Source organism: Pelobates fuscus, chromosome 6, assembly GCF_036172605.1.
Source record: "Pelobates fuscus isolate aPelFus1 chromosome 6, aPelFus1.pri, whole genome shotgun sequence".
Classification (NCBI taxonomy): domain Eukaryota; kingdom Metazoa; phylum Chordata; class Amphibia; order Anura; family Pelobatidae; genus Pelobates; species Pelobates fuscus.
Genome location: NC_086322.1, coordinates 201,636,096 through 201,650,051, shown reverse-complemented (window position 1 = coordinate 201,650,051; position 13,956 = coordinate 201,636,096). Strand labels below are relative to the sequence as shown.

Sequence of the window (13,956 nt, the reverse complement as noted above, 5' to 3'; positions counted from 1 at the left end):
TTGTGTTTTCATTTTCCAAAAATCCTTATAACTTTGCTAATTAGAGCATATATTCTAGCTTGTATTGTTAGAAACATAGCAACATAGACTGTGACGGCAGATAAGAACCATTCGACCCATCTAGTCTGCCCAATTTTCTAAATACTTTTAATTAGTCCCTGGCCTTATCTTAAGTCTAGGATAGCCTTATGCCTATCCCACGCATGCTTAACCCCTTAAGGACCAAACTTCTGGAATAAAAGGGAATCATGACATGTCACACATGTCATGTGTCCTTAAGGGGTTAAACTCCTTTACTGTGTTAACCTCTACCACTTCAGCTGAAAGGCTATTCCGTGCATCATCTGCCCTCTCAGTAAAGTAATACTTCCTGATATTATTTCTAAACCTTCACCCCTTTTATTTTAAGACTATGTCCTCTTGTTGTGGTAGTTTTTCTTATTTTAAATATAGTCTCCTAGTTTACTGTGTTGATTTCCTTTATGTATTTAAATGTTTCTATCATATCCCCGTCTCGTCTTTCCTCCAAGCTCCAAGTTCCTTTAACCTTTCCTGGTAAGTTTTATCCTGCAATCAATGAACCAGTTTAGTAGCCCTTCTCTGAACGCTCTCTAAAGTATCAATATCCTTCTTGAGATGCGGTCTCCAGTACTGCGTACAATACTCCAAGTGAGGTCTCACCAGTGTTCTGTACAATGGCATGATCACTTCCCTATTTCTATTGCTAATGCCTCTCCCTATACAACCAAGCATTCTGCCAGCATTTCCAGCTGCTCTATTACTGTTCTATTATTGTTCTATTAGAGATGTAATATAGAGGCTATTTAACTGCAACACAAGGCTATTTCATGAAAATTCTGCATTAGTAATTCATGGACACTCCAACCTCCATATACATTACAGCTTATTGTCCTGTTTGTGGTGCTAGGAAGCTGTCTCTGAAAATGAAATGTTGGAATTCTGGTTATTTTTCTGATTGTCATCTTCATCTCCACTACCTGGTCTCCACCCACACACTCCATCATATAGATAAGTCTAGCTTGCACATTGAGCAATTCAAGCAATCAATGTGAGTATGTTTACAGAATTCAACTCACTCTCTTTCACATACAGGAGTGCACACTCACTGCACATCTGTTGCAAGTGAAGGACACTTAGGTGAATGAGGGAAGAAGCCTATGCATGTGTGTGCTATAGAAAAACATAGACAGTCCGATGGAGCCTGGTGCTGGTGATGAAGGATTACAAAAATGGTGAGCATTTAAAAGATACGTTCTCAAGAACAGCTTTCTAGCCCCATTACAATAAGCTGTAGTGGTTATGGAGTTTAGGATGTCCCTTTAACTCATCAATGTTACTTCCCCTTGCCTTTTTCATTAAAGAGGTAGAGGTAGCTTACAAAGTAAAGCTAGATAGTTTGATCCCAAGACCACAAGTTGCATGATTACTCTGAGCACCATCACAAAATTCACAAAATATCTGCAAAACTGATGTTTTAGAAGGCACTGGAATTGAGTTTTTTGACAGAGAGTGGATCTGTAGTCTGTGTATGTGCAAATCACAGCTCTCCTGATCACGTCACATCACTAAGTTCACTAAACCAGTCTGTGTATAAACTGATATCAGCCACAGTATGTACCTATCAATTTGCAGAGCAGTTCCACTCATCATAAATTAGTGAAAATACTGTTTGTAAACTGGGTTAAGTTATTTTATGTTATGTACCGGTATTATTGCCCCTATTCAAGTAAGTTGCAAAAATAGAAAGCTCTAATCTAGAATCATAATCAGAGTTTTTTTAAGTTGTACATTTTATTTTCTTTCTTATATTTTGTTTTTGTCTTATTTCCTTTTGAGTTTGTAAAATGTAGTGTAATTGTTTTATCACCAGTGGCAATTTGTGCAATACTCCCTTGTTGAAATAAGAAAGGCATGTTTTCTAACAGAGAAGAAGGAAATTACCTTGGCATTTAATGATATGGTAGAGTTGATCAATATCAGAATCTCCAGGGAAAAGAGGCTCGCCTGTAATCATTTCTGTTACTAGACAACCAATTGCCCACACATCAACAGCTCTAGAAAAAAAAACAGACAGAACAACTATATAACAACAATATAATCTGATCATTGCGGTTTAGTATCAGACAGCAGATCTTCTTCCATTTCTTACTTGCCATACTTGATATCTCCAACCAATAGCTCTGGTGCCCTGTACCACCGCGTGGCCACATAGTCTGTGTAGACTTCTCCTGGAGCAGCCATTGTACGTGCAAATCCAAAATCACATACTTTTACAATACCAGAGTGTGATACAAGTATATTCTCAGGCTTAATATCACGGTGAATGATCTAGGAATAGAGTAAAATATTCAACATTTGATTCTCTGTAATAGACAACTGCATTAGTCAATTGGCATTAAAATTTCCAATCAGTTAGGAAGTATTAACAGATAAACAGTGAACATCTGAAAATATACAGCATGCTACATAAAATATATTGTAACAACCCAGTATGAACATATTTATAATACATAGCTGTTTCTCAGTATAAGATTATGCAGATTCGAACTGTTATCTTGTTAGTTTCCTGTGTAAGACTTCACTACTCCTAAGGAGAAGACTATTACAGCTAGCTCCTGCAGATTTGTTTAACGGGACACTGCAGGCACTGTATCTGCCTTATCTAATTAATCTGGTTATAGTGTCTGGAGTTCCCTTTTGCCATCATTTCAATACTAAACAAAAGTCCCAAGCAGCCCATCCCCTCTGTGCTGTTAGGCAAATGAGGAAGTATTAGCCTGAGCAGCAGTTGGCAGCTGTGAATGGCTGAGAGTGTCAGCTGACTGTTTTTAGCTTATCAGAACTCCCATTGAGGGTATAAATGGGTATGATTACATGGAAGTGTGTAAACTCTGCTTTAGCCACACATCTAGAAGGGGCCAGAGCCAGACTATGGGCAGCCAGGGACCCTTACATAGTGTTAAACTGTTCAAACATGGTTTAACTGTGAATGTTCTATTAGAGTTGCTATACAGAGACTATTTAACTCTGCAAAACCTGGCTTTTTCAAGCAAATTCTGCATTAGTAATTGATAGAAACTTCAAACTCCATATACATTACAGCTTATTGTCCTGTTTGTGGTGCTAGGAAGCTGTCTCTTAAAATGAAATGTTGATGTGGAGGGACAGTACCAGGGGACTCCAGGCACCATAATCAATGCAAAGAGATTAAATGGACATAGTGCCTACTTTGCATATTACTCGTCAACCCTACCATCAAGAATACATCCAGAGCCCAATTTCAGAACTGTTGGCTATGCAGTAAACAATGCTCAAAAATATATATATATTTTTTTTAACATTTGTGAAGATAATAGTTTTATTTGTTTGTTCATTTAAGACATTATTGATGTGCATTTTTTCACTCATCGTTTATTGAGTTTAAGCACTGTGTATAAAACCAATGTACAATCAACATTTACGGAGATGCAAAATATCTTGAGGGTTCCTCCAGGTACGCCATAATTATATCCATTCTTGAAATTAAAATATTGTCTGTATAACTGATCAACAAAAAATCACATGATATATGCTCCAAATATTAGAACATTGGCCACATTCCATCACCCACTCCTCTACCCAATTCAACTAAAACAGGATTCCAGATCTTACAAAGCCATGATACAGTATTATTAGTAGACTTTTGCACAGCTGACATTTTCAGTTTGTCCAAATAAACTTGGGCGAATCTAAATTTCATTTTGTCAGAAACAAATTTTGTCCATAATTCGACTCATTTCAAAAAAACTCATCTGATATTTTAATTTTGAATTAAAATTGAATTTCCATTTAGACAAATGCAATGTTGTAATTTTTAAGTGGTTTAAAAAGTAGAGAAAACACGAGAAGGGGCAATCCACCTTATCCGCTAGAAGGAGCACAGCCTCAGCCCTCTAGGGGCACATCATAAGCGGAGCTACCTCCTTCCGTCCCCCCCCCCCCCCCCGCAATATGGGGGTAAATTAAGCAGCCATAGACACGGGCGACAAGCCTCCAGCAAGGCTCACAACCCCCTAACCGAGTACAACACTGTGCCCACATTACCTATAACTCCCAATACCCTGAACCCAGGCCCACTATGGCTTAGCATCCAACCTCTCATGTTCGATTCTTCTGGGCCAGTCACTCAAGTTTAAAACACCCAGCTTGACACCGCGAAGGAATGCCCGTATAGGCCAGTATCCTTAACGCCTACACTACAATTAGACACACACCTGTAAGGAGACTCTAGGGTAGAACTAATTGTGTACTTTACATATTATAATCCCTGTAGATGATACAAAATCTGTCCTCAAAATCACACCAGAATTAAAATGACATAACCCTCGCATATACACATTTCCTGTACGAGGCATTCGGCATCTAACCACTCCAATGTGAAAATCTAGCCTGTTAAAAAACATAATACACGACAATTGTGTTGCTTATATACAAACATAGATAATTTCACTTGAATTACCTAACAACTCAAGCGAACTCTCTTTCTAAGCTACAAGTGAAATGCAGATCAGCCTGTTTTATTTTTGTTATATAAAAAATGTGCACGTTTAACTAATGCCATGACACTGTATATTCCTGTACGTCAATGTAGTGCTTGTCAACACTGTCGGGGTGCTACAAGCACAATGTTTTCTTCTTTGCACAATAAAAATAAAGAATAAAAAAAAAAAAGTAGAGAAGTCCCTAATGTGGTACCCTTATGTGGCATTGCTATATTTCAGAGTACCAAATTAGGGTGTGAGTTGTGTTTAGTAGATAACTCACAATGTTGGTATTCTTAAATATGTCAATCCCACATAAGGATAAAACATTAGGGAGGTATATACTTAGCAGCTGAAAGATCAAAATAAAGAGAATGGCTTTTTCTTAATTTTGATGATTAAAGGATCACTATAGTGTCAGGAAAACAAACTCGTTTTCCTGACACTATATAACCCTTAGGTCCCCCACACCCTCAGGGCCCCCCATCCACTGGGCTGAAGGGGTTAAGACCCCTTCAGCTACTTACTTTAATCCAGCACCCGGCTGCTTACTTTAATTCGGCGCTGGTGACCTCTCCTCCCACTCCGACGTCAGCTCCCGAGTGGAGCAGGAATGCGCATGTGCGACCAGAGCCGCACGCGCATTTTAAAAACGCCCAAAGGAAAGCATGTCTCAATGCTTTCCTATGGACGTTCTGCACGCTGAATGTAATTTTCGCATTCAGCGTCGCAGAAGCACCTCTATCAGCTGTCAGGAAGACAGCCACTAGAGGCTGGATTAACCCTGCAATGTAAACATAGCAGTTTCTCTGAAACTGCTATGTTTACATCTGAAGGGTTAAAACCTGAGGGACCTGGCACCCAGACCACTTCATTGAGCTGAAGTAGTCTGGGTGACTATAGTGGTCCTTTAAGTGTTTAGTAGACAACTCCCTAAATCAGATGGGTACCCTTATGTGGGATTGCCATATTTAAGGATACTAAATTGGAGAAGATGCTGTGTTTAGTATATAGCTCCTTATTTTGGTATCCTTGGGCATTACAGTCCCACAAAATTAAATGAACACTATAGTCATCCAGAACACCTCATTTTGATAAAGTGGTCTGGATGTAGTGTCCATGTCCTTTTAACCCTGCATTGTAAAACATTGCAGTTTCTAAGAGGGCCCTTTAAGAAAATCTCTTTTCTTAATTTTGGTCTTTCATTTGTTTAGAAGATAGCTCCCTAATGTGGTACTCTTATGTGGGATTATCATAATTAAGGTTACCAAACTAAGGAGCTAACAACTAAACACAGCTCCCTCATTTGGTAGTTGCATCCTTAAAAATGATAATCCTTCATAATGGCACCAATCGTATGTGTTATTTATAAGAATTAACAAAGAGTTAACTAACAAATCAAATTAAATATTTGGTTTTCTGCGATTCATTCATTACTTCCATTGTGCCATTCAGAATTCGGACAAATGGATTTTCTTCTGAATTTTAAATATTTCAGAAAATGAATACCTAAGTATAATTATTAGCTTTGTATTTTTTTTTTTTTTAAGTAACATGTTCCTTTACTTTTTGTATGTTGTTATGCCTTAAAAAAAAAAAATACAGATTGGTGCAATTTTTTTCAAGTTAGAAAAATTTCAAAAATATAAAAAAACTGTGGTGATGAGATGAGTGTATGTAAAAAAGTGTACTGATAATGGATAATACTTACATTATGATTATGGCAAAACCCAATTCCTCTGATGATTTGAAATAAATACTTCCGTACTCTGCTAAAGTCCAGTCCTTTTGGAAATTGTTCCAGTTCATCCAATACTGTGCGATCAACAAACTCAAAAACTAAGTACCACCTCTTTTTCTTCTTGCACACTTCTAATAAATTCACCAAATTTTCATGGCGCAATTGCTGAGGAGAAAAAAAAAATTGGTTAATTTATTGAGAGCAAAACAATACCGATTTTCCGAGTACAAAGCAGAGAGTATGTTCTTTAAAGGGGAACTATCATTTCCATAATTTTTTAATACTATTTTTATTTATCATTTAAATTAGGGAAACATATTTTGTAAAGTCTGAAAAATTAAATGAAATGTAGAAATCTACACATTGGTGCTGAAACTGGCTCCTTCCATTTTGACTCGCTTTTAAACTTTTGTTATAAATGTTGCCCTTTTGTGCCAGTGAACATGAACAAAACTGAAACAATGTTTGTCTTCTCCTCCTCATTTGCATTGTGTGCCCTAGCTGTGCTTTAACTGAAAGGGATAGTGAAATCACTCAGTAAATCTTTAATATGCATTTTTAAAGAAAATGGAAGTTACTGCCAGTCCCCAGGTTAGTTGTCAAGCCATTTGCAAAAATTTTACTATTACGGCAGGGGTAGGCAATCGTTGGCACTCCAGATGTTGTTGACTAAATCTCCCCTGGTTCTTTGCCAAGATTAAGGCTGCAGAAGCATTATGGGAGATTTTGCAATACCAAACCCTTCATTAAGGGGTCGCCCGAGCAATCCTGCCCCACATAGTGGCTATGGTACTTCAAGTGTTTTAATTAGTGTATGTTATTTGTCAGGCAGAATATTGACCCTTATCCCAGCTGGAAGATCTTCATTATTTTACTTCATTACTCTCAACAAGAAAATTGAGAAATTTGCACAGTTCAACGTGCTAAGGTTTCATGAAGCAAGGATTTGGCAGTGTTACAATCTTATAGCTTTGCCAGTTTGATATATTTTATGTTAGTAGCCTATGACTAGCATGCCAGTTTATCAGTTCTGTCATCACCCTTATATCAGACTACTACGTGAAAAAAAACAATACATAAAAGGATTTTATGCCATCTGTGTGATAACTGCACAGACCTGCACGTAGCAAGCCTCGTTGATGAGGTTTCTTTAAACTGTCAAATACACAAATAAACAAATCAAACAAGTATGGAAACCTGAGTTTAAAGTAACATACTTTGCTGCACATCATTATGTTAAAGGACTCTTCACCACCTCACCAAAATAAGTGCGATGTTTCGGCTCCTAAGAGCCTTAATCAAGCATGATTAAGGCTCTTAGGAGCCTAAACGTACTACTTCTTTGGTACTACATTGGTGGATTCAGAGCGCCCCCTTGGTGGAAGGCCGGAGCATATGTGCAGGACCTGAGTGCAGGGTATTCTGTTTTTGTTATGATGACTAATTGTGTCTTTAGCCTTTCAGAAAATTGTGAATATGACTATAAAAAATCTTAGGAAGAATGGAGAAAAGCCTTGTTAACTCCAGTGGGTAGTTCATATTGCTGGCATTTGATCCCTAAAGGAATAGCGAGTATCTTCCTCTCAGCCTTAAAATGTGGTTTGAAGGGCCCGGTGATTCATGTTTGGTAGACTTGTCCGGTTTTGAATCCCTTTTGGAGAGATATTTTCTCCCTCATGAAAGAAAAAACAAATGTGAAATTGCCCATTGATATATTTATACCCATTGGGAAGATGGGTTCGGAAGGAGGGGGGAAGCCTTTTGTTGATTGAAAATTTTGATAAATAAGGAATAAAAAAAAATAATGTCTACAAAAAATGGTGTATACAGGAGTCGGGTTGTTTCATGCCTGGGGATCTATACTATGAACATCTTTTAGTTACATTTGTCAAGAAAATAGGCCATACTGAGTAAAGTCTCCAACATAATTTAAAAAGAATCGAAAAGAGGATAGGAGATATCCCCAATAGGGTAAATGATAAATATTATTGGAGAAGTTTTTTTTTCAAAATAAGCAATCACAATTGATTCTTCTACAATTGACACTTTGCCCTGTTTTTTTCTTTATAGAGTCTCCAATGCTTCATAATCTTTAAACCATGTTGAAAAAAGTGTAGAGTCATTTTTTTACATGAATTATATATTTTGTTTGACATATATTGATATAGATATATTATAGCTGAAGATGTTAGAGTATCATCGCTGGTTTTAAGGACACCTGCAAATCATAGAGTTGTGATAGAAGTGTTAAAATAGCCACCTTGTATACGTGTATTGTATCACGTACATGTAGAGCGATCTGATCTTGTTTAGATACAAAGATAAGTTCAGGCTTTGTACTCTTGGGAGTGACTGTGGATAATAAACCCAATAGGTTATATGGTCTAATCTTCTATAAGTAATGTTCATCCTTCATCTCGCTTCACTAATTTCAGAATCCAGCTCATTAAACCTGCCTTTCATTTGGGAATGCAGAACATGAAGCAATCAACGTGCTTTAGAAAGTGTTTGTGCTTCAATCATTCAAGCTTAACCAATGCAGTCATGCCTCACGTACTACTACATTCTAATCTTATTGCCTGTGTATTAGGGAAGCATGGTGCATCATAGGTAATACAACTTCACAATAAATAAAAAAAATATCAAATTAATAAAACATACAATTTTTTTTATTAAGTTTAAGAAAGTTTAAGAACATTTTGACTGCTAACCCCACTTGGCACCAGTGGCCACAGCTTTGATTCCCCATTCTCCCAGACTCATGATAGTTTATGAAATGACGAGCGTAAGAACACTAGCGTGTCCTATTTTGAGTTAATAAGTAAGTAGGGGTTTGTAAGAATACATTTTTAACTTGCAGCAAGGTGAATTGTTAGTGAATGGCTCACCTAAGAAGTTTGCCTCGACACAGCAGGTGTGCTTACACTTTAATGGCCATTTGAATAATACTAAAAACCTTTATTATTTAAATGTGCATAGATATTTGGGTTGGTGCACAGGTAAAAGGTTTTGATTTTGTACTATGTATTTGGGATGATTAATACTATAGCCATTGCTGCCATCCAAGGGTAGTGGGAGTATGAGTGCAGGGCTTAATTCTGTGAGCCATCCCTAATTAACTAGCTTTATAAGACTGTCTGGCTTTATGATCACTTCTTGGTTATAGTAAACCAGCTATAAGCACATTCTGTTCCTGAAATCATATATTCCTGGTTTTGGCCTATTATTTCAATTAATGTTTAGCCTATTCATAGTATCAGTTCTGATTTTGTTGTGATGGTCTTTAGTCCTTTTGTATTTTATGAAGACACATTATGAAAGTGTTCTGTTCTAAAAAGTGGTGCACAAATGTAAAAGGGGAAGAGTAACCAAATGAATGTGTATGCAGGTTCAAATGTTTTTTCCATGGAGATAGGTCCACTTTTAGAACTTTGGGTCACTTTTCAGAATTCAACTTTGAGCAGTGATATAGCATAATGACAGCAACTGCCTTAAAGGAACACTATATGGTCAGGAACACAAACATATATTCCTGATCATATATTGTTAAAAAGCACCATCTAGTTCCCTCAAGCCCCCTTGCCCTTTTAAATATAGTAAAATCTTACTTTTACTCCAGTCTGCTGCTGCTGTCTCTGCTCCTGATCTGCTTGCTTGCCTGACATCATCAGAAGTGTTGATCTAAACCAATCACAATTCTTTCCCATTTGGAAAGCATTGGATTGGCTGAGCCTGTCAAGGAGGCAGATCAGGTGCAGAGCCAGCACAAGTCAAACACATCCCTGGCTAATCAGCATCTCCTCATAGAGATACATTGAATCAATGCATCTTTATAAGGGAAGTTCAGTGTCTCCATGCAGAGTGTGGAGACACTGAATGGCCATGCACACTGTGCAGCACTACCCCAGGAAGCACATCTAGGCCAGACATAGACAACCTTTGGAACTCCAGGTGTTTTGGACCACACCTCCCATGATGCCTTGCCAGGGCCTATCCCTGCCCTAGGCTATAATGTAAACATTGCATTGTCTCTGAAAAGACAGTGTTTACTGCAAAAAGCCTGAAGGGTATGATTATACTCACCAGAACAAATACAATAAGCTGTAGTTGTTTTGGTGACTATAGTGTCCATTTAAAATCACAGCATATTGCTCTCTATGAGATTTCACTGCATACAAAAGTAACATTGTTTTTCTGTGTCTTGAAAATACTTGTTAATGTCTTTGTGTCCTCTTCAGTTTTGACCTGAAGTTTAACTATTCCACATGTCAAGACATGTCTAATTAAACCACGTTACAGCTAGGGGAAATACAGTGCAACAGATATCCAATTACATTTACTAAATATATGCCAGAACAATGGCTAATGATTTTTTTAGGCTAATGATTTTTTATTCTGTAGAATATGCTAACTGGAATTTGAATACCTACGGTACTCTTTTTCAGGTTTTTTTTCTATAACAACATATTTTCATCATAGAGATCTAATCTTACCATGCTGTGATTAAAATACAACAAACATGCCAAAAATGCTCAAACATAAATAGGCTCCTACATGTTAATAGGCTAGTGTTGAAAGTTGTTTAATTTATTAAAGATAATCAGGGATATAATTTTTACTTAGTAAGGTAATAGGTTCTTGATCCAAGGAAAGATCTGACTGACAATATGGGGTCGTAAAGAAATAATTTCCTAGTTTGTTGAAAAATTGGAAGCGTTTCAAACTGGGTTTTTTGCCTTCATTTGGATCTTCAGCAAAAACAAATGTGATAAACTTGAGGAACACATGTCTCTATTCAGCTATGTAACTATGTAATCATTCTGACATTGTTATACTATATCGGCAGTCAGAGGCGGCTCTCTAATTAGGCGGTTTAGGCGGCCGCCTAAGGCCTCGCGCTGGCTGGGGCCTCGCGGCCGCCTAAACCGCCTGTGGGCAGAGTGTGTCAGGTCCTCGGTCACTGACCGAGGACCTGACACCAGGAGGGGGCCCGGCGGCTTGCCCGGTATGCCGCCGGGTGCGAGGCCCCTCCTGGCTGCCCGGCCACCATCGCAGACACTGGTCTGCAGCTCCGCAGTGTGCAGAGCTGCAGACCATGTGACTCGCGAGAATTGGCCAATCAGAGCGTTGCCGCGGGTTACCACGGCAACGCTCTGAAATCTCGCGAGATTACACGGTCTGCAGCTCTGCGGAGCTGCAGACCGGGAGCAGTGGCCACCGGAGCACCAGGGAGCCCACTGGACCACCAGGGAAATAAAGGTAGGCTCACCATCACCCCCCACAACACTCAGCCTCACCCCCCCCAGTCACCATCACCACACTCAGCCTTACCCCCAGCCTCACCATCCCCCCACCACCTCCCACCACCCTCAGCCTCACCACCCCTAGCCCTCACCACCACCCTCAGCATCACCCCCCTCAGTCTCACCCCCAGCCCTCCTCAGCCTCACCCCCACCCCCCTCAGCCTCACCTCCCACCACCCTCAGCCTCACTACCCCTAGGCCCCACCACCATCAGCCTCACCTCCCACCACCCTCAGCCTCACTACCCCTAGCCCCCCCCACCCTCAGCCTCACCCCCCCACCACCCTCACCTCCCACCACCCTCAGCCTCACTATCCCTAGCCCCCACCACCCTCAGCCTCATCCCCCCACCACCCTCACCACCACCCCCACCACCCTCAGCATCACCCCCTCAGCCTCACCCCCACCCCCCTCAGCCTCACCCCCCACCACCCTCAGCCTCACCTCCACCACCCTCACCCCCCACCACCCTAAGCCTCACCACCACCCTCACCATCACCCCCACCACCCTCAGCCTCACCACCCCTAGCCCCCACCACCCTCACCACCACCCTCAGCATCACCCTCCTCAGTCTCACCCCCAGCCCCCCTCAGCCTCACCCCCAGCCCCCCTCAGCCTCACCCCCACCCCCTCAGCCTCACCTCCCACCACCCTCAGCCTCACTACCCCTAGCCCCCCTCAGTATCACCCCCTCAGCCTCACCCCCACCACCCTCAGCCTCACCCCCCACCACCCTCAGCCTCACCCCCCACCACCCTCAGCCTCACCTCCCACCACCCTCAGCCTCACTACCCTTAGCCCCCGCCACCCTCAGCCTCACCCCCCCACCACCCTCACCCCCCACCACCCCCTCACCATCACCCCCCACCACCCTCAGCCTCACCACCCCTAACCCCCACCACCCTCAGCATCACCCCCCTCAGTCTCACCCCCAGCCCCCCCCCAGCCTCACCCCCACCCCCTCAGCATCACCCCCCTCACCCCCACCCCCATCAGCCTCACCCCCCCACCCCTCTCCGCCTCACTCCCCACCACCCTCAGCCTCACCACCCCCCACCACCCCACCACCTTCAGCATCACCCCCCTCACCATCACCCCTCACCACCCACCACCCTCAGCATCACCCCCCCATCACCCTCAGCATCACCTCCCACCACCCTCAGCCTCACTACCCCTAGCCCCCACCACCCTCAGCCTCACCCCTCCACCACCCTCACCCCCCACCACCCTCAGCCTCACCACCCACCTCACCATCACCCCCACCACCCTCAGCCTCACCACCCCTAGCCCCCACCACCCTCACCACCACCCCCACCACCCTCAGCATCACCCCCCTCAGTCTCACCCCCACCCCCTCAGCCTCACCCCCCACCCCTCTCAGCCTCACCCCCCACCACCCTCAGCCTCACCACCCCCCACCACCTCCACCACCTTCAGCATCACCCCCCTCACCACCCTCAGCATCACCCCTCACCACCCACCACCCTCAGCATCACCCCCCCACCACCCTCAGCATCACCCCCCCACCACCCTCAGCATCACCGCCCCACCCCCCTCAGCCTCACCCCCCACCACCCTCACCATCACCCCCCTCAGCCTCACCCCTCTCAGCCTCATCCCCATCCCCCTCAGCCTCACCCACCCCTCTCAGCCTCACCCCCCCACCCCTCTCAGCATCACCCCCACCACCCTCAGCATCACCCTCACCACCCTCAGCATCACACCCCTCACCACCCTCAGCATCACACCCCTCACCACCCTCAGCATCACACCCCTCACCACCCTCAGCCTCACCACCCCCCACCACCCTCAGCCTCACCACCCCCCACCACCCTCAGCCTCACCTCCCCCACCACCCTCAGCCTCACCACCCCCACCACCCTCAGCCTCACCACCCCCACCACCCTCAGCAGCACCCCCACCACCCTCAGCATCACCCTCAGCATCACCCCCACCACCCTCAGCATCACCCCCCACCACCACCCTCAGCATCACCCCCCACCACCCTCAGCATCACCCCCCCACCACCCTCAGCATCACCCCCCCACCACCCGCAGCATCACCCCCCCCACCACCCTCAGCATAACCCTCCCACCACCCTCAACCTCACCCCCCTCTCACTCTCACATTACCCCCCCTCTCACTCTCACATTACCCCCCTCTCACTCTCACATTACCCCCCTCTCACTCTCACATTACCCCCCCTCTCACACTCACATTACCCCCCACCCTCTCACTCTCACATTACCCCCCCTCTCACTCTCACATTATCCCCCCCTCTCACTCTCACATTATCCCCCCCCCTCTCACTCTCACGTTATCCCCCCCTCTCACTCTCACATTACCCCCCCTCTCACTCTCACATTACC

The 13,956-nt window shown here is 43.3% G+C and overlaps 1 protein-coding gene across 1 annotated transcript in view; it reads right to left on the bottom strand.

The window, feature by feature from the left end:
• CDKL2 (cyclin dependent kinase like 2) overlaps positions 1-13,956 on the bottom strand; it is a 67,313-nt gene that overhangs the window by 14,806 nt on the left and 38,551 nt on the right. The window contains exons 3-5 of the mRNA XM_063458661.1: positions 6,253-6,447; positions 2,171-2,349; positions 1,963-2,075 (exon numbers count right to left, since the gene is read on the bottom strand). Coding sequence (XP_063314731.1) covers positions 1,963-2,075; positions 2,171-2,349; positions 6,253-6,447 — 487 coding nt within the window. The remainder of the gene's footprint in view (positions 1-1,962; positions 2,076-2,170; positions 2,350-6,252; positions 6,448-13,956) is intronic.